The sequence below is a fragment of the Fringilla coelebs genome (assembly GCF_963513975.1).
Source record: "Fringilla coelebs genome assembly, chromosome: 5".
Lineage (NCBI taxonomy): Eukaryota > Metazoa > Chordata > Aves > Passeriformes > Fringillidae > Fringilla > Fringilla coelebs.
In genome coordinates this window covers 22,896,473-22,918,084 of record NC_140033.1, presented here as the reverse complement: position 1 = coordinate 22,918,084, position 21,612 = coordinate 22,896,473, and the positions used below count along the sequence as shown (strand labels likewise).

The window sequence follows — 21,612 nt, the reverse complement described above, 5'->3', positions numbered from 1 at the left end:
TCTCCAGCATACGTGGTTGAATGTGACTATGACATGCACATGCTGGACCTGTAGTACAGATGTTGTATGTTAACCCTTAGAGATGTGTTTTCCAGGGCTGTGCTACCTTAACACATTCCTTTTCAAGCTCTTAAGACCACCCGTAGCAGGCTCCCTGTTTGTCTTGAATTCTTCCTCTAGAGCATGATGAGCAAAATGTCTTGCACATGTTGGGATGTTACTCTAAGCTGCTCTCTGTTTCCCAACTTTCTCTGCTGGTTGTGTGGGCTGAACAATAATCTCAGAGAACAGAAAAGACAAACCTCATCAAAAATCTCTACCACTTTGCTTTGAAAGTGTGTTCTTGAACTGTGTGTTTTCATCCACTGCTTATTCAAATAGCTGAACTGTTATCTGGCTTGATTTTATTGGGCACTCAGTAACATCTAAGACAGATGTCACTGTTGAAACTTTACACTGTTTTATTTTATAGTCACGTGCCCACTGACGGGAGCTAGTTTGGAAACAACTTTTCATTAAAGCTCTGGTTAAAATCTTCATGTATGAACCTGGAAAAATACTTTAAAATATAGTTATTCACATCTGTAATTCACTATTAATATGCATATATTCTTATTCAATAAATAGTCCAGCAAGAAAATTTAAATGCATTAAAAAGAATCTATTATACAGTTAAACAGTGACTTAAAGCAAACACTGCAGCATATCTTATGAAATCAAAGTTCATGAATAAATTTTAAGGAAAATAAGACCCTGCTGGAGATAGTATTTTTTAGGTAGCACATAGTCTTTAGGGGTTTTGAGTGATAGCATATCACACTGCAGATTTTCTTCTTTGTAGGGGCAGGTTTTGTTCTTGCTTCTTTCAGAAAAACATCCAGTACTGTGAGCCTGTTGTGAGAATTTGGTTCTGATTGTTATTACAGGGGAAAATCCCCTTCCAAAATCTAATGATTTCTTCATTCAGAGTATGCATAGAACTATAGAACTCAAACCCCCCCCCCCCCCCCAAATCAAACCAAACAAGAACAAAAAAAAAAAAAACAAACCAAAAAAAAACAAAACTCTGGCATCTTTTCTGTTGGAAGCAAAGGAAGAGATCTTAGGAAAAGTCCAGCTTTGCCAGTTTCTGATATCTGTTGATTTCTGATATCAACTTTCGCCTCATGTTGGAGAGTTACGGACAAGTGTGGAAGAAGCATGGGGATGGACATTGTCAATTACATCTGTAAATGTGTCATCCAGCATGCTCTGGGATGGAGCCCTTTTAGTTGAGCACACAGTGCAAGCTGTCTTTTTTAATTTGCAAAAAATACAGATTTCATTCATAGCCTGGAAAGCCAGGCAGAGCTCATAGTACTCCTCTCTCTGGTATCACAGAGTTTTAAAAGCTGACTGAGATCTTGTCCTGAAGCTTTAAATTCACAGCAACAGAGGTCAAGATTTTCTAGTACAAAATTAAATGTTAATATCTGAAGCATGAAAAATAGAAGGCTTATTTCTGATTCTCTAGCATTAAAGGCAGTAGAGAGTGATATCACATCTAGCAGAAAGCTGTTTACAGGTTTAGCAGGGCAGGAATTATGAAATATTTGTGAATATATATAGTAGGGAGAAGAGCTGGTGCTGTAGCATCAAAACTGGAATAGGTACCAACACAAAAAAAAAAAGAAAAGCCCATACAAGCTCTCTGTGTGGTTTTCCTGGCACGGTATTGTGCCAGAAATACTTTTGGTACCAGCCAGCCAGCTCTTACACTGTTACGATTATCTTAAGTAATTTAACTCTGCTTCTTGGCCAGTTTTGAGAAGAGCTAATTATCTGGCTAGCTGTGCTTCCACTCACACAATTAATTCAGCCAAAGGCAATTTAGATGTGTCTGCACACAAGTAATTTTGCCCAGGTAGATGGTGTACCTCTGCTGGGTAGAAGGAATTTAGACTCTACTGCTTTTAGGAGGGCAGATACCTGGTGTTGTGTTGCCTTCCCAGTCAGAGAAGACCCAAAAACACTTTTCCTTTTTTTCTTAAAAGGTCCAATTCCCAAGCCATTCAGCTTTACATCCAGGCTCAGATTGTGAGCCTGGTTCACCATACTGGCAATGGGAACTTCTGTTTGGTCCTGGAAAGCAAGATTCTTTCTTTTCTTTCTTCCACAGATGGAGAAAAAGGAGGAGGGAATTATTAATCACCTTTTATAGTTATTACTCCCGTGATAGGCACTTTTTTTGGGCATACTAGCTTTCCAGCCATTGTGAATGTATTTAAACAAAAAACAAACAAACAAATGCCCACTTTAAATTGGGTTCTGAAGGAGATTAATGGATACTCACCAGACTTTTGCTTCACATCCCCTGGCCATTTAGGCCAGCTGAGAACAAGAAAATAGAGAAGATCCACAGCTGATTATATGAGAACTTGATGAGTGGGTTAGGCTGGCATCCAAATAAATTAAATACCACAGGTGTGTCAAAAAAAAAAAAAAAAAAAAAAAAAAAGGTGTCTTCCTTTCAAGGCCCTGAATCTGCCACTTAGGTTTTGTGTAAAAGGTGTATCTCAAAGAGGAACTATATTGAAGTGAGCTAACAGCAAGGATAAAAAAAGGCTTTTTATGGCTTCATTCTGAACAAACAGGATAGGATATAATTTCCTAGGAGTGGACAGTATGAAAGATTCAAGATAATGATAGCTTGATGTAGCCATATCTGAAAGATACTATCTAGAAAAAAAAGGGGGAAAAAAGGGAAACATCATGGTTTAGTCTTAACCAACGTTTAGAGGACGATCCGGTTGAACATCTTCCATAGGTTACTGGGCCAGTCATCTATATTTGCAAATTGACAGTGAAATTACTGAAAAGCTGAGAAAATGTTACTAGAACATTAGAACACTGGACATCCAGAGTGGAATTATCCTCTCTTTACTTGAGTGCTCTACTCTGTCAGAGGCAAAAAGGTGGACTTCATAGTCAATGGAAATCAGACTGTGTCTAATGCAAAACTCATCATGAAGTAATGCAGACATTAAAAACAATTCTAGTGAATTTCATCCTCTAAAGACACATCTCCTTTTCTATTGATATTTTTTTTTATGGAATATGCCCACTTCAGACAGAATAAGCAGGCAACAAAGAGATAGGAGCAAAGGCTGTTAGGGAAGAAGGCGTGGGGAAAGGAAGCAGATGTAGGAGAGTAGGGAACTACAGCTGCAAAGTAACAGTAACCTCAGAAAGTACAGAACAGATTGTGTACAGAGATGGTTGAATTTGTGCAAGGGAAGAGAGAGGGAGATGAGAATGGAAGTGGAAAGAAAAGAAGACAAAGCTAATGAGAACTTTTGAAATGTAAATATCTGAAAAAGGAGAATTGAAGCTGGATGATAGAATGAGAAGAGATGATTTTTGCTATTATGCAGAATGGAGTGTGGTGAGAGCTCTGGATAGAAAAGATTGCATTATGCATAATAAGGTTTGATCCATTTTAAAGGTTTTATACATTTTTAAATACATTTAACTTAAAAGCTATTTTATAGGATAAGTAGGGGAATGAGAACTTTTCACAAAAGAACAAAGAACTTGGCTAGTATGAAACCTGTTGCAACTAGCAAGCAATCAACATAGGAGGGTACGGGGTCAGCGACTGATTTCCCTGGAATTATACCATATTCACATTGCCCCTATGAAAGAAGGACATTTCTTTTCCCCTTTTGTAATGTAAAATGAAACAGCACTAAGGAAACAACTATTTTTACTGAGCAGATAGCTAGAGATATTCTGGTGATAACGGGCAAGGCTATTGTGGTAGCAGTCAGGAAAAACAGGGCAGGGTGGAGGCTTTGTAGGAAGGGAACTTTGAGAAGGACACATGAGGAGCAAATGGAGGCAGAATGTCACTCCTGTACTTCACTGCAACTTCCTCCAAAATGAGGTGTTTTGGTAAGTGGTTGGATTGGCTCATTGTTCTCAAGATAGGTTGGTAACATGAACTACGTGCAGGCATAAAGCAAAAAGCATTTTGATAAAATAGCTCTGTACTTACTGCTCAGAGTGTTGGTGATGACTGTACAAAATAACTCCAGTGTTGCTCTTGGATTTAAAATATCATCAGAAGACAGCCATCAAAGTAATGCCAATAATCTAATTGCTTGTTCTGTATTTATCCAACAAACAATTCAAAGCAGAATTACATTCCAGCCATTTCATTCTAGAACCCAGTCGTTTTTGATTAGGAAATTCAACGGAACATAATGCAAACACATTTAAATATCCTCCAGAAAGTGAAACAGGAAATTATCTTCTCTCTTACTTCTTGATACAGCAGCTATGCACACTTTTAAATATAATGGTAGTATGAACAATTTACTATTTCTATGAACTAGTATGCAAACACAAAAAGGAATTTAGAAGCCACATTTGGAGCTAATAAACATCTGCATAGTCCCATAAATGAGTGGCTTGGGGCATTAAAACCACATGCTAAGTTTTTATTATCACTCTTCTTGTTGATGCTGTTCAATAATAGTGCAGTATTTTCTGTGAGTCCCATATATGCATTTTTTGTAATGTTCTGCTAGGTGGTATTTAGTAGCAAAAGTAGATGCTGACCTCCTTTGCTACCTAAATGGGAATTTAGGCTGTTCACTGCCAGTGAATATTGCTAATAGTACTGGCCTTGTTTTTATAAGGCCCGTTTTCCTTTGTGATATTTTTGTTGCACTCTGCTTTCATGCAAAGGCTTTTTGGTTTGCACAATGGCTCATACATCTCTTTTGCAGCTGCTCAGTACCTGCAGGAAAAAGTGGGGTTAAAGTAAGCTGCAGTCAAGTTATTTGAGGCTACTGGATCAAGTCTCTGACAGTCTTGGCTAGCTCAGTGTGAAAAGTGGCTGCTTGTAATCTACACAAGCTAATGTGGGACTAATGACACCAGAACTGGGTAGCTGAAAACATGATTCAGAGATTTTGAGTTCTTTCCTGAGAGAAACTTAGGCTGACATGAGTAAGGCCATTATGTTAGGATGGAGAATTTTGTTTCTGCAGTTGAAGTGATGGTCAGTGAAATTCTATGGCAACAGTTCAAACTGTATATTTGCTTCTTTTCCAGGCATAGACAATGCATCAATATTTATGGAATTATGTAATATTCTTGGAATTTGAAAGAGCTGCCAAGGAACTGTTTTGCTCTCTTCAACTTGAAATATCTTCACTATTTTCTTCTTGGCCAAAACAAAAACAGTAATTATACATCGTAAGATTCAGTTACTGACCAAATTCTAGATTTTTGGAACAAGGCAGATATTCTGTACAATAGAGAAAAGCTTCAGAGACTAGTAGAATCAATTATATCCTAATACATTCATAACCTAGAATTGGATATACCAGTTTCAAGGGAAATGTCAAAACATTTTCTTTTTAATAGAGAACTTCACAGCTCCCTGAAAGTTGCAGACAGACTGAACTAAGAATTGCAACTCTGAAAATGGATGTCTATTATTAGTTCCAAAAAGATGGTTACATAATTCTTCAGCTTTTATATTGTATAAACCGGGCCTTTTATCTTGTTTGTTAAGACATCAAAGGAGTATACATTTGATACAATTTTTAAAAAAATCTTTAATAAATTTTAATGGAGCTCAATTTGTTTTCTTTTGTGGTTTTCATGTTATTCTGTAAAGCGAAAACAAAATTACAAAATCCATTTTTATGCATTGTTATTTACTTTACAGCCCATTCTGGTTTGTTTGGACCAGTTGTTAAAAGGCTGTGCATCATCTCTGTAACAGCCAATTGCCCTAAAATGAGGTCAGTGACTCAGCTAAGTGCAATATTTTGTAAGCTGTAAGAGCACATATATCATGTCAAAGCTGACATAGGTCTCATCCAAAATCACATGGGAAATCTCAGCCTTGCTGTAAAGCCTCATTAATTTCTGTGGAGACAAACACACCATTTTCTAGGCATGACATGGGATGCAGATGTTCTTACCAATCCCTTTCATGTCAGATACATTGAATCTGTAATAAACTGACCTCCTAAAAAATAGTCTGAGTCTTCAAACTGAGGAAGAGCTAAAAAAATTGTCGGGACATGGGAACATTTGACCATTTAGCAATTATTCTCAAATTTTTAAAATGCTATGGATCCATTTTTTTTGTTTGTCTGAGTCTGTTGCACGTTAAAATCATAGCAATGCCAAAAAAATCAGAACCATAAAACGTGGAAATATGTGAACAGCTTATTTTCATCTATTGTACACTGCTTCTCTTGTACTAACTCTCTGCCCAGACCTCATTTTTATGATTGAGAAACATTTTATGAAAACCAGCAGACTCTTTAAATATATAAACATGACTGTTACTGGTATAATATTTGAAATTCTGAAAAACATCTAGTAGTAACTAGATCAGCATGTCCAGTGATGCAAGGCATCTTGTATAAAGCTTTGGAAAAAAGTATGGAACCACTTGCTACAAGTATGCAGTTGGCCAGATTTAAAAAAAAAATAAAAAATGTGTGTAGCTGACAACCCACCCTACACTGCTCTGGCTTGCTAAACAAACAGAGAGGACACATTGCATATATAACCTGGACTGCAAATAGCTATGAAAGGACAGGGCAGAGAAAATAAATTTGGCAACACTAAGCATGGACCTCAAGCAAGTACCCTAAAAGGTGTGGAGATACTTCATATTATTAAATAGTACCAGATTAGACATCAGGTCAAGCTGTTAAATTTAGGCTGCTGAATTGCTTCTGTGTCTCAGAGATGCTGTTGCGGCTCTTCGGGAGGCTGGTGGATAAAAGTGTCTGTGGCCAGCGCCTGTACCAAGTGCCTGTACCCAGGGCCGGTACCCAGTGCCAGTACCCAGTGCCTGTACCCAGCGCCTGTACCCAGTGCCTTTACCCAGCGCTGGTATCCAGTGCTTGTACCCACAGCCTGTACCCAGTGCCTGTACCCAGTGCCAGTACCCAGTGCCTGTACCAAGTGCCTGTACCCAGTGCCAGTACCCAGTGCCTGTACCCAGTGCCTGTACCCAGTGCCTGTACCCAGCGCCGGCACCCAGTGCTTGTACCCACAGCCTGTACCAAGTGCCTGTACCCAGTGCCTGTACCCAGTGCCTGTACCCACAGCCTGTACCCAGTGCCTGTACCCAGTGCCTTTACCCAGCGCCGGTACCCAGTGCTTGTACCCACAGCCTGTACCAAGTGCCGGTACCCAGTGCCTGTACCCAGTGCCTGTACCCGGGCGCCGGTAGCCAGCGCCGGTAGCCAGCGCCCGTGCGGCGGCCGGGGGCTGGGGCCCAGTGGGTGTGTGTCCCTGCTCGGTCCCTCCCAGCACTGCGGCAGGAGGCTTCGGACTGCAGCTGCCCCGGCGGCTTCTGCGTGTCTCCGGAGAGAGGAAAGCCCCCTGAGAAGCCGGTGCTGTGCCCTGTCTGTCAGGGCTGTCGAAGCCCTCTGATCACCCCGCCCGGGGACGGCGCCCGGTGGGAGCCGGAGGCTGCGTGGGCCCCGCGGAGCCGCTCCGGGCCATTTCCTTTGTGTTTTGTGGAAATGACCCAGGTCACTGCCACTGCCTGAACCCTGAACTTCCTCTGCTTTTTTTTTTTTTTTTTTTTTTCCCTCTCCTATGCTGCTATCAGTGTTCTGTTGAATATTCGTCACTGCCAAACCAGAGTTGTAAACACTGCAGCCCTTCCCCAGAGACCTGAGGAAGATGCCTTCCGCATCTAGGCTGACGCTGAGGCGGGATCTTCCCTGGCACATCCCTCTGCAGGCAGGCGGGCTGAGCCCCTGGGGACGCCTCGGGGCTGGCTGGTCCCTGTCCCCTGTGCCTCGTCCCTCGGGCCCGGGGGCATCGGGGCCAAGGCCTGTTGCGGCAGATGTGCCAGAGGAGGATGCTGGCCCTAGAGTACTGGCCGCAGGGGAATGGAGCCATTGCTGGGCGCTTGAGGGAGGGCCTCTTAATGTTTGAAACAAAATACTTCAGAGGTGACACTGCGGGAGGCTTTGCTTCCACGAAGAAAGGTGTGTTTTCCTGGCATAATAGATCTGTGGTAATTGTTAACGAGGAGGGGGGCACACAAAGTGGCGCCACATCCAAGGCAGGACCCTCGCCCCAGGCGGCGCGGGGAGGGACGGGAGCGGGAGAAGCCACAATCGCCAGCAAAAATGGAACCGGAGCAGAGACTGTCCGGTCTGCAGCCCCTCTGTACTCCCCACGCGTCCTCAGTTCACCTCTGCAGCACACGTGGGACGGAAAATGGAGTTTTCTTGCAAAATAAAGCAAGAGGACTCTCTATCTTCTGGGTTTCTTCCACAATGCAAGTGAAATGGAAAGTACGAAATGTTTGGCTAGAATGCCTGGAAGAGAAGGGAGAGAGAGCACAAGAGGGGGCTGGGACAAGGGCTGGATTTAGGAACAGGGAGGGAGGGAAATGGAGAGGAAGGGCTGCCAGCAGCTGCTGGCGCTGCAAGAGAACAGGAAATAGAGAAGATAAGAGGAGAGGAAGGGGGGGCAAAGGCAGAAGCGGGCAAGAGTGACGTTTCTGTGGTGGGCAAGGGCCATCTGAGAACGCTTTTAAAAATTCTGGGATGTCAGGAACGCTGTCAAACAGGTGACTTAACACAGTTCCGATGACTTCACCCTGTGCTATGTGTGCTTACTCTGGCCAGCAAGTGATCAACCTTTACTTGAATGTCTCAGATTCTAAACTAGTTTTGGGTTGCGTATTTAGCAAGCATATGTGGAAGACTCTGATAGTGTTGTATAGAGATTTTTTCAGGGTCCCTTCATCAATAATGCAAAGGGCTCTGAAATAGTTTGTGCTCTTCACTGCTGCAGAATAGCTTACACTACAGCCAAGCACAATGGAAAACTGCACCCCACACTCAGGGGATGCACTGCTGAGAAGAGTGACTTTAGCACTAGATCCCAGGCCTATAAACAACTGGATATATCTTGAATGAAATTTATGTGTATAAAAGCATCTGTCTCTTTTTAGTCTAGTCTACTGTGCAAAAAATGTGGTGACTTGTTTGTGTAGTGCTTCCTATCTCCAATGATAAGTGTACTAAAATTAGGAGTTATGAAATAGCTTACTTTTTAAACTGCTGACAACTGTCAGGTTGAAATTCACAAACTTGCACAGTACTAATTTGATGTCCTGAATTTAATCCCTGCTGGTATGTTTCAATCCTAAAGACAAATATATTTCACCAAAATAAGGTCTTGGTTTTTAATGGTGTTTTTATTCCCACATTGAGCATCCTATTTTTATGCTTTATTTCATTGGGGTTTGAACAGCAAGGTTTTTGGTGGGGGGGGGGGGGGAGCTACTAGGGTGGCTTCTGTGAGAAGCTGCCAGAAGCTTCCCCATCCCCCATGTCCCACACAGTCAATGCCAGCCAGATCTGAGACGGACTTGCCTCTGCCCAAGGCTGAGCTCATCAGTGATGATGGTAGCAACTCTGGAATAACAGATTTTAAAAGGGGACAAAAGCTATTGTGAAACTGCAAACCAGAGAGAGGAGTGAGGATGTATGAAAGGAGCAACTCTGCAAACAGCAGGTCAGTGAAGGAAGAGGGGAGGAAGTGCTTCAGGCACCTGCAAAATGTGATGAAGACTGTGGTAGGGCAGGCTGTCCCCTGCAATCTGCAGAGGTCTGCAATGGAGTAGAGATCCACCAGCAGGCCATGGAGTACCCATGCTGGAGCAGTCTGTTCCTGAAGGACTGGGCCCAGTTGAAGAGGTCCACGCTGGAGCTGTTTGAAGAATTGCAGCCTGTAGGAAGGACTCATATTGGAGAAGTTCATGAAGGACTGTCTCCAATGAGAGGCAGCTCACACTGAAGCAGAGCAGGAGTGTGAAGAGTCCTCCTGCTGAGGAGGAAGGAGCAGCAAAGACAACGTGTGATGAACGGACCAAGCCCCCAGTCCCGGCCCCCCTTCTACACTGAGGGGGAGGAAGAGAATTTGGGTGGGAAGTTGAACTTGGGAAGAAGGGAGGGGTGGGGGAAAGGTGTATTGGTTCTATTTCTGATTATCTTACTCTAATTCCATTTATTATCTAGCAAATCCATTTCCCCGAGCTGCATCTGTTTTGTCGGTGCCAATAATCAATGAATGATCTCTGCTTATTTTGATCTCTAGCCACAAGACTTTCAGTGTATTCTTCCCTCTGTCCAGTTGGAAAGGGGAGTGGTAGGGTGGCTTTGGTGGGCACGTGGCTTCCAGACAGAGTTAGCCCGCCACATTTATTTAAGACATAAAATGTCCCTCTTACCCAAAGATCTGATGGCCCTTTCAGAAATTAATGTTGTTTTTGTGTGTTTGGGGTCTCTTTTCCATTTTTTTCTTTCAAGAAGTTCATACTCCAGGGTAGATATAGAGGAAAGGTTTTCTCTAGAGGCCATTGTCCCTAGGCACTATATGGGAGGACAGTAAGTGGTAGATAATCCAAGTGTTCCTTGAGATTCATTGGGGGCATCAGATACCTTTCCACTTGCTCTTATATACAAGTCTCTCTGCCAGTCCTCCTATGGGCTAGATAGTGTTGGACTAAGAAGGCAATAAAGGACTGACAAGGTTACATTTAACTTTCTAGAGCACAGTAATCTCCAGTTGTGTTTAGGATTCCTATGTCTGATTTTACCCCAGTACTCTTCCTATTTTTCTTAATAATGCTGCATGGCAAAACTCACATGCCTGCATTTACCATGTGCCTAGGACCCACATTCCTTGAAACAATTCACATGGGACCTCCGAAGGCCTCTCTGTTCAGGTGACTACAGCCACAAAGTCAGATAGCAATTGCTGTTACCAGCTCACCAGAGCAGCCCAGATTTCAGGAAAAGTTGTTTCCCCGAAGGGAAGAGCATGGTTTAAAGATCCTTGAGTCCTAGCCAGAGCTTTCAAACCTTTACAGTGTCAGTTCAAAATGAAGACAGAAAAAATAGAGAGGCAGACAAAATGGAATTTGTGCTCCACAGTTCCTGATATAAAGCAAATTCTCAATAATACTAGAACTATTTTCACTGTTGTCACTAGATGCGTTTTGTGAAAAACAACTGTGTTTTGTACTGCTGAGGAATGTCTTATCTTACCATCATTGTCTTTGCACTGTGTTTGCTGTAGGTCGATGCCTCCATTCTCCAGTACTTTGGAAGCCACACGAGAAGAGCAATTCTCTATGCACCTCCTGCTCACCATGAAACTGACCGTCAGCTCTGCCAGCGCATCCTGGCAAAACATGGGTATTCAGTCACAGTCCTTGAAAACAGGGGACTCCTGGAAGAGCTGAGGCATGAGGACCCTTATCACAGTAAGAATAATTGGACTTGGTTCATATGTTAATTAATGTGTGATCACTAAATGTAGAATTGATCCACTGTTCTTCAACAAACATAAAGCATGAAAACTCTGATAAAAGATAGAAGCCAAATTCTGGCCTTTCTCAGATATGTGGATATTTTTCCACAGTTGGGTGGTTCTTCCATTAGCTATATCCCTCTGTAAAAAATGCAGCAGAGTAGTTCATCATAGTCTCGACAACTAAATCAGATCAGTTTGGTTCCTGATGACTTCTCATGCCAACTTCATCAATATAATTCAGGAATTTTCAGTAGAATGTTTCATAACAAAACACATACCTGCTACATTTTCTACCTTTTCCTTTTCTCTCCTAAAGAAAACTTGTTTGTGTGAAGGTTTTTTTCCTCTAGTAATGTTTTGACTGTTCTGTAAGTTTGTTAAAGAACACAATATAGAACAAGTACATTTTGCACTTGATGCTGAATCTGGGATAGATTACTGTTGGTTCTTAGTTTCTCTTGAAAGTTGATCCACACTTCTAGCAGTCTACTGAAGAATCCTGATCTCTTGTACAAAGGACTGTAGCTTTATTGTGTAGAGTTACACTGTGCTTGATAGAGAAGCTTGGGCAGCGGTCAGATATGTGATGACCATGTTTGAGTGTTTTTGGACACCTCATAGGTATGAACTGAAACTGTGATGCCAATCTGGTCTTGGAAGTCAATTCAGGAAATGGAAGGCTTTGAAAAAAGTACACAGGCTACAATTCTGCCAGAAGAAAAATGGTGTAGTTGGATATTTCTTGTTCTAAATGGTATACTCTTTGCATCATTCAGGCTTGCAGTATACTTCTGGAGCTACCAAAGAGCTCAGGTTTGCTTTCAGTTTTAACCAAACCAGATAATTTCTTAGATAAAAAACTAGTTACTTAGCATGCTTGAAATTGCTCATAATTCCATCACTAATTTCAAATTTCTCTAAGAAACTATCTTGAAAATGAGGTACATGTGGTTTTCTTTGGCAGGCTGTACCAAGAAGTAGTAAATTGTTTTCATCTCACTCTTACTTCAATCTACTTTTGCAGTCACCTTTTAGCCACTCCTTGCCTTGAGTGCTTTGCATCTCAGAGAGACAAGACACCCCATGTATTGCAGGCTTTGCTAATGTCAGATGGGCTGCAGAGAAAAGTTGGTATCTCTGGGGACCACGTGCACCATCTCTGTGAAATAATTTTGTTTCAAATGGCCAAGGAAGTGGGTATGCCAAGCTCAGTTGCAACTTATTAAAAAAAAAAAAGACTGTACTAGATTTTCCAACAGTGCTGAATTCAGGTTGAAGTTCTCCAGTACAGTTTTTACACTCCAAATATTGCCTCTGCAGAAATGAGCTTAACTGTGGATATTTATACTTTACAGGCTAGAATCAGTACTTCCTGTAGTGTTTTTCCAGTAATAATAATAAAAAAAATAATAAAAAGGTCAGGTATTTTCCAGAAACATCCCACAGCTTCCAGCAGATGTTGGATTATGTAAAAAAGTCAAATGCTTGCCAACTTAAGGCAAAGAGTAAGACTCTACTGCCATTTCATGGCAGCATAAATCTGCCTTTAACTATTCTCTGTTAAGTAAGTGTCTAGCTTTAAGGTTATGTTTTAAAAACAAGAAATAAGTAATAGAGCATGTCTACATACCAACCCAATGATATTTTCTTTCAGCTAAGCAAATTACATTCAAAGTTAGTTTTCTTCCCCTGTAGATGGTGGGGTTTACTCTTCTGTATGGGATAGTACTCCTTATTTTGGAGAAGGTTATTTTGAACTATGCTTTGGTATAATATTTTATTAAAATGTCATTAAAGATATGCTCCTTTAGGCCTCAATTAAAAATATATAGGCAATGAACTGAGAAACACAGAGTATGAGTGTTGTGAAAAATCTAAAAAAAGAGTAATTTCTTATTACTTGGTATTACTTAGCAGCTCTGTCGGGTGCTTTTATTTGTGTGCAGTCTTTCTTGCTCATGTATCTTCAAAGCTCACTCTAAATTTGAAAGGATTTTTTTGTTTTGAATGGCTGAGAGCCAAGACTCTAGCTGAAGTCATATATGGAAAAAAATTCACCACAAAACATTCCTAACTTTTTTTTGTGCTGGCCTGCTAAGAATATTTGGACCAGTTCTGCTGCTGTTTGAAACCCAAATGTGACAGCTCTGCACACTGATCTTCCAGAAAGATCCTCAACACCTGGGCTGCAGCACTGTGTTGTTCATTGCAGTCAGAGAGAAACATCAGGGGAATAGTTTTCTTCAGTGGAAATTTTTCACTTCTTACAAACCAACCAAAACCGTTTTGAGTTTTGGTAACTGGAAAGCAGTTGGCTAAAAAGAAAAAAACTTTTTTTTTTTAATCATGGCAAAGAGACTGGTTTATGGGTTTGTTATCAAAAATCCATACAGATGTGTTCTGCAGTAAAACATAAATTATTCAAATCCCGAATTTTTCACTGAAAAATAGCTTTGTCAGTGAATTTTCAAGCAGCTTTTCTTGAACAAAAAGTAGTTGTGCTTTCACCCTTCCTTAGCAATTAAACCCACATGGAGGGAAAATTCCATGGACTGGTGATACCTGTGCCTGCCCTGAGCTCTTTGAGACTTGCTTTTGCAGCTGCCTAAATGAGCCAGTTTGCTGTAAATTTAACATGTCTCTTAGTCTGCTGCCAGAAGGGAGATAGAGAGGTGGAACTGCATTAGAATTGTGCTAGTAGCAGATGATGGAACAGTCAGATTTTGCAGAGTGCTGGGATTACCACCTTGGGAAATCTGTTTTGACATGGTCAGTATCTCCAGTAAATATCTGTGGTAAATCTGTTTTGAAGTAAGCAGTTCAGAAGGAGTTGCTGATGAGCAAACAGCTCATCATAATGGCTGATAAGAAAGGTACCAGGTTGTATTGGCCAGCACATCTACAAATGGCACATTTGTTTGGCCAGGTAGTGTGATTGGTCTTCCTTCCTCTCCTCTGGAACAAGATAAGCCTTTGCCACAGCCTTGGAGGGGATTGAGATTGGTGTCACAATCTCATGGAAAATAATAAAAGGATCAGAAGGAGGAGTGAGAAAGCCCTACACTTCCAGGCTTTCTCAGGGGAGATTTGCCATACTGAGCTGTACAAGCCTCTGGGCTTCCTTGCCTCAGCCCAGGACAGAGCTGTGTTGCTCTATCAGAGATGAGTGGGATGAGCCACCTGGCTTCAGAGCCCCCTTAGATATACCAGAGAAGAACTTGCCAAATATTTTCCAGTGTCTTCTGCCTTCTTCCCTGTTCTTCCAGTCTTGAGAAGCTCTCATCTCTGTTATCACAATAAAGATTAACAGGATGTGTGTGTCCCTATGACTCTGTGCTACCCTGCCAGCATTTTCACAACATATTTTAAAAGGAAGGTTTTATCTCAGAAATTTGTTTCTCTACTAGGCATTTCTGCCCTCCAAAAATAACGTTCTCTAGTTACTGCCTGCTGCCTGAATCTTTCTTGAATTCCATACTTTGCCTAGATGACCTCTTCAAAGATAAATAAACTACTTTTATCTTTCCATACAGAGCCATCAGTTTTTCTGTCCTTTGCTGAATGTGCCTGCCTCACTACTCTTTGGTGACCCTCCCATAATAGGCATTTCCTTCATTTCTCAATTCTTCACCTTTACTAATAGTTATGCAAATCTCAGCAAACTTCAGGCTCCAAGAATTGTGTGCTCCAAGAAATGTGTGTATGTTACAAATTTGACTGGTCAATTTTAATTCATTCAGAAATAACATGCAAAATTCTGTCATTACCACTAGCTCTTGGAACAGAAAATATTGTGCATAAGTTCAATGGTAGCCCATGAGTTTGGCCATGGAAAAAAGCACAGGTATTCAGGCTCCTGACAAACTGAGTGCAGCATAACATTATATGCTCCCTGCTGTTTTAGAGTGTTAGTAATTTGGTGGAAGCTCTTGCAATTGCAATGAGGGACTTTAAAAAAGAATCATAAACCATTTTCATAGTATTGCTTTTACATGGTCATTTCCTATTTTTAAAATACTGCAGTTAAGTATTTAAACTCTTTTTGCAGTTTGAATGACATCAATTGAAGATTAAATTTTAGCCATGCCATTAGAAAGATTGCTACAGTACAAATATTGATGTGGGTTGGGATTTTTTTGTATGATTTATTGTTCCATAAGATAAGTATTGAAACCATCTTAGCTTTGGTCAATATTTAGCTTTTCTGTCAATTTCCATGGAAATCAACATCATTTTCATGTCCTATTCATTTTCCTGACATCGTTAAGTAGGGATCACATACTACATAGGCACTTAAATTTACATATATTGCAAAGAATATTAGCTCTGTAGTTATTTCCTATTTTCTGACATTGTCAATATACACTGGATTATGTCCTGTTTTCTGCCATTTAAAGAGCACACTATGTTTAAATACTTGGCTGTGTAAACTAAGCCCTCGTTCCAGCAACTAACTATGAGGATGATCTAGCCTTTTGCAGATGTGGGAGTGGTGCTTGGGTGGAGCTGCACCAGCAACAGGAAGGGATGATTGAGACAACAGACCCATGGGAGCAAATCTGAGCAAATCTTGGCCTTTCTCTTTATGTGCTTGGGTCAAGAGATCTGTTTGGTATTTAAAGTGGCACTACTACATATTACAGCAAGGAGTAAATACCCCCTCACTGATAAAGCCACATGAATATATTCAGGTATAACTCATTTTGCTGTAAAATAGTGGTTTGGGAATTGTATTTATTATGGAATATAAGGCCTCTGCTGCCCCACTCTTAGCTCTCTGTAGTGAATTATTTGCTTCTTTTTACAGAGTGGTGGTCATTCCCTGTAGCAAAAGCTGCTGCTTGGGGAATGTCAGGGAACATGAGGCTGCAGGAGCAAGCACAGGTGTTGATGTTGAGTGATGCTAGCTGCAAGGTTCTCTCTCTATATATATTGAATGACTGAAAAAGCAGCTGGGGGGATGGGGGGTGGGGGGGGACGGGGGACAGGGGACAGGGACAGACGAAGGAAAATTCTCATTTGATTTTCTCCAAAAGCAATTTTTGAAGTCAGTCTTTGTCAGTTTTTCATTTTGATTTGTTTTGTATCCTTTGGAAAAATTGATTTTAAAAGAAAATTTACATTTTTCGTGGAAGAAAATTACGCAATTCATGTTGCTTCGCAGATAAAAGTTACAAGGCCAGAAAATGCTGCCACATCAGTTAGAGGTGGAGAAAACTAGGATAGAAAATGTATGAGTCACTGTCAGAACTAGGATTAAATGCTTGCTCTTTGCTGTATATCTTTATGTTATTCCTTTAGCATATTGTATCATTTCTCACTGTTTTCCTCACTGTTCATACTTTTGGCCAGAGGCTAAATAGGAAAAGTATCAGCTTAATTGCTGACATCTGGCCAGCAGCAAGCACTTGCAGAAGTGCTCCTTGGTAAGTGCAGCCAGTAACAGTTTCCTCAGAGCTGCTAATTAGTCCAGAGAATAAACTAGAGCCATGGGTTTCAGAGGCCCCCAGGGCCGTGCCTGGTGACTGTCAGACATCGGTTTTTCATTTTCCAAGACATACCATATCAGCAAAATTAGTGAAAATGAGAGAAGGTGCTAGAGACGGGAGGACACAGTGATGCTCTTTCTTCAGTGAGTATGAAGGCTGGTATGTTTGGGTGAACAGAGGTGCTTGTTAACGCAAAGTGTTAATGAATTCTGCTGCCAAGGAAAAAAGAACAATCTGTTCATCATGCCTGTAGTAATCAGGCCATGATGTACTACAACAAAGTTGTTATTAGGAAATCTGTTTTGGGACTAAAGCTAATGAAGTAATCAAATGGATTCCCTGGAGCTGTGGAGCATTCAGTCTTAGATATTTTGAAATATTAGGTAAAGAGATTTTATTGGGTGTAGTGAGTCCCCTGGTGGGGTAACAAGATGGTCTCGCAGACTTCTTGGAATATATGACTAGCCTTGAGAAAATCAGGCAGACAAAAAACTGAAGAGGGAAAATGATGATTTCTAAAGAAGATTGAGAAATTTCAGGTGTGAATCAGCTGTGGCGACTCAGAGCTTGGAGGAACAAACAATATGTAGTTTAGAGCATCTTCTTAAAATGCAAAATATTCTCAAAATCCCCAAAATTTGTAAGAATATATTCCTGACGGGAGTGGAGAAAAGGGAAGGGAGCAAAAATCAGTTGTGCTTAGATAATAGCCAGCTGAGCTTTGAGAAAGTAGAAGGCAAATAGCGTATTGTGAAACAGGGATGTTTTTCATGGCATGGCATGTAAAATAAGTATTAAGAGAACCAAATTTTCTCCCTTAGTGAATAGTTTTCTATGGAGTTAGAAATACAGGAGTAGGAAACATTCGTTTTAACTTTTTTTTCTTTTTTTCTTTTTTTCTTTTTTTCTTTTTTTATTTTTTTCAATTTTTCAGAATACAGTTAGGAGGAGCCCTACTTGCTGTTTATTTCAGCCTCAGACAAGTTTCCATGAAATCCTACTAACTTTAGCAAACAATTATAAAGACTAAAGGCCCCAAGGAAAATTTCTTGTGTGTTCTGTAAACATCTGGTTGCCATTTTCAATTACAAGGACCAACCCACTGAAGGAAGCAGTTTAGTTTTTTTGGAACAGAAATGGGACACTGGGGTTTTTGTTCTTTTTCATAGTGGAGAGTAAAGGAAATGTCAGGAATAGAGAGGTCACTAGATGCTCAGCTTTTATAAATACAAAAGTCTCTGAGAAAATTAAAGTAAATTGAAATCAGGTTCTGAAAGTGTAAACAACCCTGTGGAGGTAAGGTTAAATAAGCAGGACTGGAGATCCTAGCATGCCAGCAAAAGCACAAGATCATTCTATCATAAGTAAGTAATTTAAAATACTGTGCAAAATAATAATGGTGCAGTTAGCCACAGAAATATTTTGTGGGTTACCATACAAATACATATGTATATTCAACTCTTGCAGATGTAACTTCCCAAAATCCTTTTGGTTAACTGTTGGTACAAATATATAACTAACAGTATGCAAAACTGGTTGATTTCCTAATGCAAAATAGATGCCATGTGAGTCCTGAGCTAAGTTTTGACAAATAAAGCACACATTTTAGAAACACTTTTGTATGTTATTAAACAAGGAGCTTCCTAAACAAGCTAAATCGGTAGGAATGTGATCCTCAGAGCATACTGAGTTACAAGCATGTAACAGATTTAATCTGCTTCCATAACATGGAAGTTCATTTAGTTTTGGGGAGGAAATGCATTCCAGAAACATACATTATCTTGATCACTTTTTAGTTTTGCTTTTAGCAATTAATCTCATGCCTCACACATCATTGGTTTCAGTACAAGACATAAGTTTCTGACACACACAAGTGAATTCTGGTCTCTAATGTGATGCTGTGGTTTCATGTTAGAAAATCTAAATGCATCATATATTTTTCTGAACAATATGTATTCTTCTTCCTAATTACTAGCAGAACATGTTCATCCTTTGTAGAAGAGCACACAAACCTTTTCTTTGTATTACTAAAATAAACCCTCTGTAAGATTGTACTGAATCCTCTGTTTCAAATGCACTCTTTTTATTTAGAAAGTGAAATTCTTTATTTGTTTATAACAAAAGTATAAGGACATTGAGCTCTGCCAGGTAAAACCAAAATATAGTATTTAGTCCTAAATATACCAAATATATCTTTCTCTGAATGTTCTATTTACTTTTTAAACAGAACATACAGTCCAGTGGAGAGTGGTATTTAAGGGGCTGACTTAGAGATTACAATAATTAAAATGATACACACTGATTACACAGTGAGCTAAAATTAAAACTTTACTGGAATAAATTATGTCATGTTAACAGAATCTGAAAAACACCAGTGTCCAGGAAGATCCACACGTTTGCCAAAGGAAAGCAGCAATGTGCATGGCTACTGAAATCAAATAAATACAAGGGATTTAGGTATCAGTATAGCTGCTTCGTAATATGCTAGCAACATACAAATCCTGTAAAAACCTTTGAGGTAATTTTTTTATAACTGTAGTGTGTCAGATAAGAAGGTAACAGCATACATTTGCTTTTTAAAGTATTTTTAAAATGCTTCTCTTTAAGAAATGAATCTTGGCTCTGATAGAGTTCAAGCAGCAACTCTGGTTTATAAATATATATGTCTGTTCCTAAATGTCAGATAATTGTCCAGTAATGTAGGTGCTGGGAGAATGTCAGTCAGTCTAGCCAGAAGCCTGTCACCGTCCTGCCAGAGCACTCTCTGTAAGGGATTGTTGGTTAGGACTGCTCAGTGATTTGGCTGCTGGAAGCTGTGGACCCTTTTTCATGTAGTTACTGGCTCTGAGCCCTGGTCAGCTGTGAGAAGTGTGCTGCTGCCTTTCATCACTGTGCTCCCATTTTAGGTAGAGGCATTATATACCACTGAAACAAAAACATTTTTTTTTTTTTAACTTTGGCTACCATGACTTTTATTGATTCAGGCAGCAAAAAGCTTATACACTGTGTAGGCCTTCATTGTAATTTGCAGCCAGCCCACGCCATTCCTAGGTTCAGATTCCAACTTTCTCCAGCTGCATCCACTTTCAGCTGACAGCTCTTTTGAATGCTGCATCCCAAAGCCACTCCAGACATCAAGTGCAGTAGCCACCCACAGTTTAGAACATTTTTCTGAAAATTTCACACAATGTATTGTTGTTACACTGGCTTATCTTGCATCAAAAGGGAACCTTTTCTTCATGATTATTCTACCCTTCTGATGTTGATTGTACTCTCTCAGAGTTGATTTTTTAATGTAATATTGAATATTTTACTACTCAGCCCCTGAGGTTGTCCATTTGGAGGTAATCCTAGTTTTCACAGATGTCAAAGAGAATAGAAGCTCCTCTGACATTCTCAGAAATTGAAACTATTTCTCAGTTTCAAGTTAATTATGAGATCCTTCAGCTTTCTGGAAAAAAATATTTCATACAGAAAATTATTACTAAAAGTGACACCCTACCTTTGATTAAAAAGGAAAGACCCCACATATCATGACTTTCTACCATTTTTGGCAGGCATGTTTCCTTACAAAGCAATGTCAATTTTTCAAAACAGAAAGGCAAAATATTGAAGGGATTTGGATTAAAAAGTAATGGAGGATTAGGATTTGAGCAACTTTAGCTGGTAGCAGGATTAAAAAAAATACAGTCTTAACATATTTACTCAATGATGCCTCACATAAATAAAATACAGTCCTACACTGATGGAGGCAAGCACAGAGGAGCTGAGTGCTACGCATTTTGGAAAGTTTGAAGCAAATTGTTCAAGTCATAAAGTGTTTCTATAACAAGATTATTGTAATGACTTTGTTTCTGACATTCGTGGTAATGCTTTTAAAAATAAATATTTAGCTATAAAAAGGATTTTCAGTTTTAATTTATAGCAACTACTAAAAGTGTATATATAGAGAGAGCTTACAGAGCGTTCTGTGTTTTGTAAATGCAAGATGTATCTGGCAGAACCACAGTTATTTTAGATCTGAGAGAATACAGCTCAGTTGATCTGTTTATTGAAGAAGGATTTTTGGTGTAAATTGGAGAAATAAGACAAGATCATTTCTTGTTTACTTGGAAGAAAACCAGTTCACTACATTTTTTTTTTCTGCAATAGGAAAAATAGAAAACATATCAGCATACCAAAATACTGTTCAACAGGCTGATAGATAAAATAAGAACAAGATATAACTATTTTGGAGCAAATCAAGAAGCAGTTTTCTGTCTAAATGGGAATTAGTAATTTAAATATTTTTTTCCCATTTGGCTTTAGCAAGTGTATAAAAAACCTCTCTCACTTCAGATTTCACAGCCACAGTGAGACCCAGTATCAGTGGAGCCTGTCTAGAAGTCATTCTTCAACAAAAAATAATTGAGGTAATTTTCTATAAAGATGAGACTGAAGTCATGGACTTTAAATACATAGAGCTTGAAATGTTAGCCCTGTTTTCCTTTGGAATGAAGTGTTAGGGCTTTTAAAAAAGCTCTAAGGGTAGAAGTGAAGATACGTGAAGTAGGAGAAAGCATCAGGTTTTCTTCTTCCTTTACCCAGCTCCATGGCACATATGATCATACATTTCTTTAAAATGCTTGCAGAGATAATTTTAAGGTCTTCTTTAGAGTCCATGTTTTATGGAAGCTCTACATGGCAGTCCATATATCTGTCATGGACTTCCACTACCTCACAGCATGCCAGGTGAGTAGAAGTGAAAGGCAGCATA

At 39.9% G+C, this 21,612-nt stretch overlaps 1 protein-coding gene across 5 annotated transcripts in view; it reads left to right on the top strand.

Moving 5' to 3' along the window:
- The window catches only part of CPED1 (cadherin like and PC-esterase domain containing 1), a 146,728-nt gene that overhangs the window by 2,615 nt on the left and 122,501 nt on the right, over window positions 1-21,612 (top strand). For all 5 annotated transcript variants that reach the window (XR_014616151.1, XM_084205572.1, XM_084205570.1 and 2 more), the window contains exon 3: window positions 11,131-11,317. Coding sequence is in view for 4 of the 5 variants with exons in the window: in XM_084205572.1 (XP_084061698.1) it covers window positions 11,131-11,317 (187 nt within the window). In the remaining variant the exon portion in view is untranslated. The remainder of the gene's footprint in view (window positions 1-11,130; window positions 11,318-21,612) is intronic.